Source organism: Buteo buteo, chromosome 2 (assembly GCF_964188355.1).
Source record: "Buteo buteo chromosome 2, bButBut1.hap1.1, whole genome shotgun sequence".
Taxonomy (NCBI): domain Eukaryota; kingdom Metazoa; phylum Chordata; class Aves; order Accipitriformes; family Accipitridae; genus Buteo; species Buteo buteo.
Window position 1 is genome coordinate 18,254,168 of NC_134172.1, and position 12,732 is coordinate 18,266,899.

Consider the following 12,732-nt stretch of genomic DNA (forward strand, 5'->3'; position numbering starts at 1 on the left):
TGACTATTAACGTTTTCAGGCTTTGCTCTCTGTACATGATACTGTTGCTCAGAAGAACTACGATCCTGTCTTGCCCCCCATGCCTGATGATATTGATGAGGAAGAAGATTCAGTTAAAATAATCAGGCTCGTCAAAAACAGGGAACCATTGGTAAGTAACCCTGTCTTTTGTTTGGGGGTTTTGTGTTTATGTGCAGGGTGGGGAGTGTTCGGATTATGAATGTGAATGGGTGACATTAACTTGAAATGTAGATAGATGGACATTATGCATTTTTATTCATAACATTCAATAATGCACTTGTGACTTCCATTCACAGTTATTATTAGTAAAGCACATGAAATGAATAATAAGAATGTGTTCATTCATGGTGTTTGAGCAATATATATGTGGGCCAGTCTGAGTATTTACATCGATACTATATTCATCTTTTATCTTGAATTTGAATCATGAACTTGTTTTAAGATGAGAGAGGGAGAATGAATCCCCAAAGAAATCTTGACCTTTGTTTTGAACTGTGCCTGTTAGCATTCATGTAAAAAAATGTGACCTTTTGATACACTGAAAAGAAAGCGTAAAAACATATTTTAAAATACTTGAATTGAAACCTGGGCAAATTTAAGATGTCTGTTGTTGTACTTTGGATTATGAATACTAGAAAGTTAATATCTTCATGGGGATATCTGGAAAAATGAAAGGACTAAAACTAGGTTGTATTACAAGAATATGAAAATGCTTTACTGATTTGGTTATTTTTATTTGCTGTAGAGTGGGAGTCATCCTGTATAAAATTTAACTATATTCTTTTTCTCCTGCAAACCAGTAAGAGCTTTGTTTTATGTTATACTGGATATTTGTTTTAATGGATAGCAATCCTGAAGAAATATCTGCAAAGTTACTTAGAGAAAGCCGTGATTTTGTACTTGAGATGACAGTGGGAGAGCGATGCCTCTGTTAGATCTACAGGGGTAGCTTGTCCCACAGTAGATATCTTACTATCACTCTTATTCTTGATGGATTTCTGGCATCAATAAACAAGAAATAAGTTTTGGTATTGACCCACTGCAGGTGCCCATGGGCATAATTAAAAGTTTGACCATATGGAAAGTTTTTACTTTGCTTTAACATACTAAACCTTTTTGTTTCCTAAATATTTAAATCACAGCTTTAGGCTGTCCTTCTTTTTTTTAATCAAAGAAATTCTTTGAGGAAGAAAGTGAACTTACTTTAGGATTTAGTATCAGAAAGAGTATTAATTCTGAAAGGTGTGAAGAAATTTGGACATGTAGTATGAGATGAGTTCTAATTGAGTAGCTTATTTTTAGTATTAATGAAAACACCCTTATTGTTTTTTCTTGAATTTGTCCGAAAAATCTTAAGAAAATATTAATTTACCTACTTTCGTGTTTCAAACATGATTTGCTACTAAGACTTGCGTGAGTTAAATACTGTAAGTTAATAGTATCTCAAAGTGGATTGGCTAAATAGCAACTCTGAAAATAAAACTGAGAGATTTTCTGAAAACCTATACAAGATACATTATACATTGGCTTTTGAGATTTTAAGCCCTCTTAAAGGGACAAAGAGAGTTGCCTAAACTAAAGGTTATCCTTGGACTGTTCCTCGAATTCCACTTTTGCCCGTTCACTCTGGTGGGATACTAAACTGTTCCAGATACCTGTGTGTCTGTTGTGGTTTAACCCCAGCTGGCAGCTCAGCCCCACGCAGCCGCTCACTCACTTTCCCCAGTGGGACTGGGGAGAGAATCAGGAGGATGAAGGTGAGAAAAGTCATGGGTTGAGATAAAGACGGTTTAATAGGTGAAGCAAAAGCTGCACATGCAAGCAAAGCAAAACAAGGAATTAATTCACTCCTTCCCATGGACAGGCAGGTGTTCAGCCATCTCCAGGACAGCAGGGCTCCATCACACATAGCGGTGACTTGGGAAGACAAACGCCATCACTCCAAACATCCCCTCTTCCTCTTTCTTCCCTCAGCTTTACATGCTGAGCATGACGCCATATGGTCTGGAATATCCCTTTGGTCAGTGGGGTCAGCTGTCCCGGCTGTGTCCCCTCCCAACTCCTTGTGCCCCCCCAGCCTCCTCACTGGTGGGGTGGGGTGAGAAGCAGAAAAGGCCTTGGCTCTGTGTGAGCACTGCTCAGCAGTAATGAAAACACCTCTGTGTTATCAACACAAATCTAAAACACAGCAACATATGAGCTACTGTGAAGAAAATTAACTCTATCCCAGCCAAAATCAGTACAGTTTCTTGAAAGGTGCATCTTTTGTGCTAAGGAGGTAACAGAGAGGGTTTTTTTAGAACTTTCTTTTACTAGGCAGGACGGCAGCCATGGAAAACATAAAAAATGTGAGAGAACTCAGTTCTTCAGTTTAAGACTGCTTAGTTTATTTTCCAGGATGAAAACAGCCTTATAATGGAATCTGTGATAGACCTATTACTCGAAAGAGGCAAAGGGCGGGAGCTAATTGCAGCCTACAACTACCTGAGAATGGGGAGCTCACAAGGACAGTAGAGTCAAACCCTTCTCAGAAGTGAAAGATGCTAAGACACAGGGCAAGTTGCAGCCCTGTGAGGTTTAGTTTGAGAATTAGTAGAAGTATTTCATTAGATGCAAAGTCCAGCACTGGAGCAGAGTAACCGGAGATGGGGAATGTCTACCCTATACCATAAGGCAATGGCTGACCTGATCTGGCATTGACAGTAGTGTCCTGCCCTGAGTAGGAGATTGGCCTGAATGACTTCCAAAAGCTGGTCTTTAACCAACATTTCTAAGATTGTACCTTATCTGTACAGGAAAGGAGTATTTGTGGTCTTTCCAAATCTCCAGCCTATCTTGATGTTTTATTTTTGTTGGAGAAGAGCTTATGGTGAGTTCTGTTTTGCATGTTACTTCATCTCCAGGAAGACTTTGAAGAATAGTGTGTAGCATCCTCTTCCATAACCCACCTTCAATCCATTTTAACATTATTAAGGTTAACGTCAAACATTAATTTCTTTGTGGCAGATTTATAGTGACAACTTATGACACCATCACGACAATACATAACAAACCTATTATTTGTGTCTTTGTCTTCCCCAGATTTCTGCTCCCCCTCCCCGCCCCCTTAGGAAGGGGTGAGAAGAAACATGGATAGTAATTCAGATAATGTCTTACCAAAATATGGCATGGGAGAATAAATAGAAACAGGTTTATACTAGGTATAATATATCTACTGCATTTATGCTTCCTGAAGTTATTTTACTTAAGAAAGGATATGCCATGATCTATGTTTACTAAACTATTTAAAATTTCATGTTCTATTTATTTCCATGTCTTTTTAATGGCTTTTCCTTCAGAGCTTGTTCTAAAGTCTTGGATATTCTTAGTACAGATCAAAGAGTCTCTACTTGTTCAGTTTATCTATTCACTATTCTCTAGTCAAAAAGTCTGACTTCCACTTACATCGTTATATCAGGATTCTTGCTACTGAGCTTGAGATTGGAGGTACCATACAATATTTTTTCTGGTCTGGTTTCTTGACTTCAAGATAACTGAACTCTTTGAACTTTTATTTCACCTCAGATACATTCTCATTCTCTATTTGTACACAAACAGTACAGATTGGTTTTCTGTAAAGCAGTAAGTTTTACATCAGTTGCAAACCCTGGATGTTCTTGAATTGGATATCTCCTTTGGATGACTTTCAACAGTAGTCTCTGTGAAGCAAATTAGGCACTCTCTTAGCTTCTTTGGAATATATCTAGTGACCATTTTTATATAAAACTGCACCACATTTCCTCTTGTACTTGTTCGTGCTTTTCTCTGAGTTAAGCACCTCACTGGTGTTCTGAGCCGGTGTTAATCTCATATTAATGAAGCCTGAGTTCCCAGGAGTAATCATCTCAAAAGAGAGGGAAACACATGGTTTGTGGGAGGGCCTTCTGTTTGCCAGATTTCATCAGTTCAGAAGTCAGTGCTGAACTTTCCTCCAGTTTTTTGGAAGAGATGATTTAAACTTTTTGTTAATCCTTCCACAGTTGGTTTTTTTTTTTTTCTAAATGCTCTATTAGCAAATGCCATTCTAGCAGTGTCTCACTCAAGCAAGGTAAAATTGTGTTAAGAGGTTTTATCTGAACAAAGTAATTTAGAATATCTCTGAACCTTACATGAAGAGAAGTAGAAACATCTCTTTTCAGAGATTCCAAAATTCACCTGGCTATAACTAGGCTTTATATTAGATAACTTTGAGGGTTTTTACTTATGCCTGCCTCTCATGGGCTTTTTTAGCCACTGCCATGTTCCTGGTTAGCATTCCTGGTACCCGAGATGTACAACCACACTACCAGGAGTTCAGTTCGTGGGCTCTCACTACCTCCAGCTCCCAAATGATATTCCAGGTTTGTTACAGATGTCGTGCAGTTATTCTGAATAGGATGCTTATTCATGGTAAGGTGGTTACTTCTTCATGACAGATTCCTTTCACATAAATTTAGCCATTTGAAAACTAGTATCTATGCTGTGTCTATAGTCAAGAGAAAAATAGGCAGCTCCAGAGAATGAACCATGCCATCTATTTGAGATGCCTGCCTTAATGAAAGGATGATTCATTCTCAGACCTGCCTATTTCTTTTCATTAACTATAGCAGGAGCCTAGACACCTGGCTTGAACTAGATACCTGATTTCTATAGCTGAACTTGGGTGAAATTAATTGCAGTGGTTTAAAGGAGTCGTTTACATGTTCTGCCCATGCAGATTCTACAGCTCTTGCTCGCCTCTTACTCTGAGTTCCTGTAGCTTGGTTCTTGTTAGTGAATGAACCCAACTGTTTTACAGGGGGGATTAATTGGGGTCTAGGCAGAGCTCTAGTGTGCATAGTCTACATGTATGTGGGCATCAACTTTTAAATAACTCTTCACTATAAGGTAGGTAACTGATATTTGTATTTACATTTTCAATAGAGAATGAATTCAAATAAGGCTTATTGAAGTACTTATTTGCATTCAACATCTGCATGTGCTTTTGTTTAACAGAAACGTATGCAAAAATATTACTGATGTAGTAATATTGATGTAGTCTTTCTTTCTTTAAAAATAAAGGCTTATAATGTTTATGTTCTGGAACCAGCAGATAAATGGAGAACTAATAAAGCTCACATCTGTGAAACCCTGAGTGATGCTCACCAATCAGTGTTACTACAGTAAAAATGAAAAAAAACCAAAAACCCAAAAAACAGTGAAAGAGCCTTGTATTACTTTTAGTGCTTTTGCATAGTACACCTTTAAACATTTTCTTAGTCTGATCACCATATGGCTCCCAAACTCCTTATTTTTCCCTTTAAAAGTATTTTAAACTGAGCTATGCTATTACATCTGTATATGTCTCATTTAGGGTAACTTACACTTTTGGCTAGCAACACTGAAAATATTTTCCAGCTCTCAAGGTCCAGTCTAACCTTCTTCCATTTTTAAAGCTCTAAATGAGGAGCTGCACTGCACATGTAACTGAAAGTACTGGAGCTGAACATCTCATAAGGAGAAATTCTTGCCAGATTATATATACTTCATAGTTTAAGCAGGGCTGGCAACAGTACAAGAGAAGCTGCTTTTTCAGAAAATCAGCTCTTCGGGTTTTCAAAAAGAAATCTACTTGTGTTTGATGATTTCTTTTTAAGTGTTCTAAATTGGGAGGGAAGGGGAATTTAAGGAACCCCCTTTTTTTCTCTGTGTACTATAGGTACAGCAAAAATATATAAACTCAAATAGTGCTTTTCATGGACCTACCTTTTCACTTTGAGATTGCCATAGAGGAGTTATTAGGAGTGAGCTAACTTGGGTTAAATAATTTCCCAGTAAATTTGAACTTGATTTTGTGCTTTGTTTGAAAATTCCTATTTACCTGTTATCTTTACTGGGGCATCTTTCAAATCGGCTAATCTGTGCTAGGAAAATTCGTTTTGTGCCAGTAGTGAAAATCACATAGAGCATGAAGTGACCATTCCACTTGGATAAGAGCCTTGTTGTTACTTCCAGATGCCGTCTGGGTCAATACTGTGGTCTTTGATCACACACAAGTGGGTTTTTGGGGGGTCTGTCTAAAAACAAAGTGAAGTACCCATTTCCAGACATCAGCACTGGGCTGGCGTAGCTGGGTGATCACAGTTAGAAGGCTGTCAGTCATTGCTTGCCTTTTGCATTTGGTGGCATTTAATAGTGTTGACTTCTAGGTAAACTGCATAAAGCCTTTCTGTACAAGGCTTTTTTCCTGATTAATTAGGAGAGCCTCTGTTCAATATGGACAATAAAGTGGAAATGTCCTGTATCTATATTTGGCTCTAGCATCCTAATACTGCTTCTTTCTTTTTGATGGATATATTCAGAAAAAAAAGATGCTTTGTACTTTTAAACAGATGTAACTATGCAGGTATTAATAATAAACTTAAATTTAATAGCTGTTGCTGCAAGGTTAGAACTCAATATTGAAACATAGGCTAGAGGGGTTAATGCTTTGTTTAATATATTCCTAATGGTATGCAATTCTTTTTGCAGAGAAGTCTAATCATGAGTTTTTAAAGTGAGATTAGCTGCAGCTAAATCTTTTTTCTTTTTGAAGCTCTCATACTCATTTGAAACTGTAATACAAACAGATGCTTACTGATACAATTACATTATAAACAACACATAAGAATAAGGCTGGCAAATTGCAGAATTACTTTGCTTGTGCATAGAATGTCTTACTAATAAATTTAAGATGTAAAATAAAATGCACAAACACAGCACATCAATTTTGCTGTGGAGTGCTGGCTACTGTTAAAGTTTCAGCCAAAGAGAATATTGTGTGGTGACTGTTTTAATTTTTCTCTATTTGCAATAAATGCAGCTTGCATATAGTAAAATATAAATTAATCTCCCATTTTTTTCTTGTGCTGTGTTGCTATCTTAGAGGCAGAGGGAAAGGGAAAGAAGTTTATTTACGGTCAGTAAAATTGTTAACTGTAGTAAAATGTCACCCCCATTATTTACTTGTACTTATGTCAGCTTCACATTCATGAAACACTTAAAAATTGAAGTTGCGATAAACATGATATTCATGTTTAATCTAAACAAATATAGAAAGGTAGCTGTAAAAGCAATTTAATTATTCAAGGAACTTTATAAAGTACTTCTGTACCTTGCTTCAAGCACAACACTTCTCTGATGGAAGGAAATTCTAACTAGTGATGGCGGAGTGTACGTAGCACTGTCTTGTACTTAGAGGTGAAGTAATACTGTTCATTCACTAATCACAAATACAGAAATTTTCAGAAAATTGACTTACCTGCCAGAGTCCTAAACATCTCTGTCGATTAACAAAGTTAGAGCTATTGCAGGTAACTAATGACATTAACATGGCCAAGTAATCACGTGCAGCTAAAAAGCTGTTGGCCAGGAGGTGCTTTTTATCGTGTTGGTTTTTAAAAATACTGGATCAAATCACCTTTTTGGAGGTGATTATACAGTACGACTTATCTAGCTAAAATCCCCCTCCTTATTCTGTGGATTCTGTCTTCCCGAGCAGGCCCAGCGTGTCCCCCCTCACTCCTTGCCGTCTGCCCGAAAGGACTGGCACCGCAGCTTGGCCGCGGCTCTGTGCCTCCAGGTCCCTTCCCTCCTCGCTTGTCACTGCCGCTGTCTGCTGCTTCCCCATCTCCCTGTGCCTCTTTTCAGCGCACCCTCGCAGTTCTTGTTACAAAGGCATTTTTCTCATCTAGACAGCTGTTCGCTGGAAATTTAGCTACATGATGTCATTTTACCTAAATACCTTACACTGTGTTTGTGTAATGTGTGAAAACAGTCATGACTAACTCAGGAAATGTTCCCCTCCTCTGCATTTCTGTCCCGCAGGTATTCCAGGTGAGCCCCGATGTGCGGGGGCATTTCTCAAAGTCATGTTTATTTATTGGTAACACTGTAAAGCAAAATGACGATCAGTGCGTGCACAGGCAGTTCTGAGCGTAAAGTGCAAAAATTATGAACACGGGTAGACTTTTTGTACCCACAGTAAGTAACATGGCCTGTTTTAATGTAGGAACAACAATTTATCAACTTTCAGCAGTAGGTTAGTACAGTTTTAGCAGCAGACTCAAGTAAGGTATGCTGGAGTTAACATTAAGTTGGAAAGTAAACTTTTTCTATCGTTGGTCCTTTTTTAAAAGCTGTGTACGTACAGAATGCATGAGTTACTTCTGAATGGAAAAGTCCCATTTTAAGAGGATGGTAATAGAGCAACATATTTTGTATATTCTTTTCATGAGCAAGTATCATTTCTGGCTTATTCATATATTGATACAATGTCAACTTTTTGCAGTTTTACTTAGCAAATGGTTTTTAATGTAGTGAATTAAAATTATGGTGAGATTAACCAAATAACTTCTTTTTTTTTTTTTTTTTTTACCCAAGGGAGCTACTATTAAAAGAGATGAACATACTGGTGCAATTGTGGTGGCCAGGATAATGCGTGGAGGAGCTGCAGATAGAAGTGGTAAGGTGTTGCTGCTTGGCACTAGCCGTTGAAGTTCTAGAACTTGGAACAAGATGAGATAAAATGGCATATTGTGTAGAAATGATATACGTCACTATCACAAACAAAAATATTTGGGGTCTGGACAGTTTTCCAAAGTGATATTTCAATACTGGTGAAAGTATTCGTGCTGAGTTTTTTCCCCAATTCAGTTGCAACCAGGTACCCTTGAGTTAGCAGATACAGGGGTTTTTTTTAGATATATCATGGTTTGTTTCCAACTGAAGGCATCCCCTTAGAAATGATGGGATATGCCAAGATTACAACCTGCTGATGGAGAAACTCAGGATGGTTGCATTGTTTTATATTAGGACATCCATTTGGAGTTTCAGCTGGTAATTCTCAAAATACCAGCACATCCTTGACTACCGTTGTTTAGTTTGTGATGCTCAAAGTCTGCAAGAACTCGAGCAAGAGGTCCTGCATTATACTCTAAAGTGCCTCTTTTCACTGAAGAGAATCTAGGACAGCTGTGTTTCACACTTAAATGGGGTAACAGAGTAAATCTAGATAGATATATTGTTAAATTAGCAAGCATTTGTGCCACAAATTAGCACTCACAGCCTAAGTGATCTTTGCAGTACTTGCAGCTGTGTAGCTATAAGAAAGTAGTATGAGTAAAAAAAGAATTGGCACAAACATTTTTTCAAACATCTGCATGAAAGTCTGGAAAAGTCATAGAGAAATGGTACTAATTTTCAGGAGGAAGGAAGGGAGGTGAGTAAACCAACCATCTCAAAACTTATCTGTGAGGACAGTAGGTGTTGTTGGGTTCACCATTTATTCCTGCTTTTAAGTTAGAGCTTAAAGTGGATGAACGAGGGAGAAAAAAGCTGAAAGATAGTGGCATTTTTTGTATAATACATAGCTACAGTTTAACAACTCCTCTGTCTTCTCTAGGTCTTATTCATGTTGGTGACGAACTGAGGGAAGTCAATGGGATTCCTGTAGATGATAAAAAACCTGAAGAAATAATACACATTTTGGTAAATACCAAACATTATAAAATTAATTTAGGGAGTCAAGAAAAAGTAATTAGACTTATGATTTCTGGTGTATTTCTTAGAAAAAAGTATGTTCTACAATAATGCCTTTTCTTTCAGTGCCATCATTTACAAACCTCTACTTCTTTTCTCTTAAAGAATGATTTTCCACGCATTACATATATATGCAATTATAGATTACTTGTAAAGAGTTAAATGACAGTAATATAGCTATAAATAATGTTGCAGATCTCAATGTATAATCTACAGCGTTTGAGGCACACCGTGATCTGTCGAATTCAAACTATTTTAAATGTATTCATTAATAATGCGCTAACTCCATGTGAAAATTAATTCATAATACATGTACTTGATAGCTTGTATAACTAGTATATTAAGATTATATTTTATATGGACTTGCAGTATATAGCCATATATATGATTGTTTGCACTCCTCTGAACTACACAATCTCTAAAGCCAGCCTAATTACTTACTTATGGACCACTATCACAAATTTACTTAATTTAGAGTTTTTCAGAAATATTTAATATTTTTACAGCAAAGAAACTGACGAGGGTCATGACAGCTCTTTATATTCATGTTGTAGGCATTTCTATGTATATACATACCTTGCTGTCCTGCTGAATTGAGCAGCTGTCTCACAGTTTTGGTTCAATAACCAAGATGATTCATTTCAAGTGTTAGCCCGCTGATACTCATACTTGCTTTATGGTTTTGTGTTCCCTACAGAAACATATTTTCCTGCAAAAATTAATATTTAAAAATCTCTAGAAACACAATAGTGCTAGAAAAGGTGTGAACAATTTCCCCATTTACCTCCTTGAGGAACAATATAAACATCAAAAGCTAGTTAGAGCTTGTTTCAAAAGTAACAGAATTATTGATTCCAGTCCTAGGGCTGGTGAAATAAGAACTTGGCTGCTGCTTGTCAAACAGTGAGTTCTTGGATCGCAGACATGCCGGCAAAAGTATGTCTCGCTTGGTAGTGGACAGGCCTGTTTCCATTTTGCTTAAATCGTTGGCTCTCTGTTGCACTCTGCTAGTTTTATGAAACTTGTCGGCTGCATGCAATAGTAGCAGAGGCTCCAGCTGATTAGCACTTCCTTCAATAGCAAAATGTCACTGAGGCAGTGGGAATATATTGTGGTTAATAAGTAAAATACAGCCAGACACACTTTAAGTGGGATATAGGGAAAGATGAATGGATGAGGTGGTTGATGATGGCTAACTTGTTTTAAGATTTATAGTAGAGGGCTTTTTTTCCATTTAGTACACGTAGTCTATTCAAATATGTTTTTCTTTTCTAGTTTCTTAAAGTTGCCAAAAGAATAAATCCCCCCCAATAGTTTTATATGATAAATATGGCACAAGCCTGTTTGAATTTTTCTATCAGTTTTTTTTGAAAAATGAAATGTTAGTTGGATTTTCCAGGGATGTCCAAACTGTGCCAGGAGTCCAGCGGTTGCTTCTCATATGCATACATTTTAGCTGTAGCATTTGCGCCTGCTTTCAGTGCAGAAGTGGGACCTCTGAAACATACAGGTCCCAGTCCATCTCTGCCCACCAGTGAAGCAAATAAAACCGAGCATTTCAAGTGGGTATTTTAATCTTTGCAATGCAAAGTTTGGTGTGGTGAAGCTGTCAAATTCCATGGATCATGCTTGGGAGAGGATAGATACATTATATTTGAGTATTTCTACACTAATTTGAATTTCTTTTCCTTTTAAGATCTCTTTGAAATGTATAGCTTAATTCTCAGTACATTTTCTTTTCAAATGTTCACCAGGCTCAGTCTCAAGGAGCAATTACATTTAAAATTATACCTAGTGTGAAGGAAGAAATGCCAGTGAAGGAAGGCAAGGTAGGCAAGACTATTTCAGAAGCTATTGCAGTAACTGTTATACTGAGGTTATATATTGTTTGCTTGGATGACAGAACCAAGAATGTGATTTATGCCTCTGAACTCAGTTTTTCTAATGTGGCAGTGTGCAGCGCACTGTTCACTTCAATACTTATGTGCTGGATTTACAAGTGGGTGTAACATGGTTCTTAAGCCCTAACTCTACAGCTGTGAAGTTGACATAGGTAATCTTCCATCTTCTGCGAGGACCCGGCTTGCTTCCAAGTACTCCTTTTCTTCCATTGTACACTGGCTAGAAGACACTTGATAGCACCTTGCTTCAAAAGTATCTTCTCTTCAGTTCCCCATATGGCCCACCATTCACCTGCAAAGTCCTATTTGCCTTGTATCATAGAGCCTTTACTACACTGGGATTGAGGTTGTAGAAGCAATGAATTGAACATTCCCATGTGAACTTCTAATGTGAGGTGTCCATAAGCATGTTTTACAGCAGTAAATGTTTAGTGCTTTACATTATTTAGTTCAATGGTTTTAAACAGTAGAAGCGAAAAAGGGAGATACCTTTGGATTACATTTAATATTTTGATTCTAAAGACAAAACACGGTTTGTTTCAGATGTTTATCAGAGCTCTGTTTGACTATGATCCTAATGAGGATAAAGCAATTCCTTGTAAAGAAGCTGGACTTGCTTTCAGAAAAGGAGATATCCTTCAGATCATGAGCCAGGATGATGCAACCTGGTGGCAGGCCAAACACGAAGGTGATGCCAATCCCAGAGCAGGCTTGATCCCTTCAAAGCATTTCCAGGAGAGGTGAGCTATTGAGAAGCATAGTTTCATTATTTTTTGTAGTAAGAGAAGACACTTACTTGCCGAGTTGTTATGTTAGCATAGTTGTCATATGTAATGCTCATAGATCACACGGGTATGATAAACCTGCATTTGCACCAAGACAACTGAACTTGGAAACCTGTTGCTGAAATACTTTGGATTTCCTTATTTGTCTGGCTAGAATTAATAATGACAAAACCCGATAGGATAACACTGATCCAGATTGAAAGAAAAAACATATGGGAAATAGCACATCAGTATCTGTATTCACACTGATGTACTATGCAGGAATAAGAACTGCAGCAGATTTTCGAGAGCTTACAAAAATTTGAGGCTGAGGATTTAATTTTTTTAGATTGTGAATAGATTGCATTGTTTTAAGTTAATTTGTTATAAAATCTTCTGGATATTTTGCAATAGTCTCATGATGTTAAGTGTTTATTAATCCCAAACTTGCAGTGAAAACTGAGGAGTTT

The 12,732-nt window shown here is 37.4% G+C and overlaps 1 protein-coding gene across 6 annotated transcripts in view; it reads left to right on the forward strand.

The window, feature by feature from the left end:
- MPP7 (MAGUK p55 scaffold protein 7) overlaps nt 1-12,732 on the forward strand; it is a 156,704-nt gene that overhangs the window by 109,003 nt on the left and 34,969 nt on the right. For 5 of the 6 annotated variants that reach the window (XM_075046964.1, XM_075046954.1, XM_075046983.1 and 2 more), the window contains 5 exons: nt 20-151; nt 8,440-8,521; nt 9,461-9,546; nt 11,352-11,426; nt 12,042-12,238. In XM_075046964.1, the coding sequence (XP_074903065.1) occupies nt 20-151; nt 8,440-8,521; nt 9,461-9,546; nt 11,352-11,426; nt 12,042-12,238 (572 nt within the window). The remainder of the gene's footprint in view (nt 1-19; nt 152-8,439; nt 8,522-9,460; nt 9,547-11,351; nt 11,427-12,041; nt 12,239-12,732) is intronic. The other variant, XM_075046994.1, reaches the window with a different exon arrangement.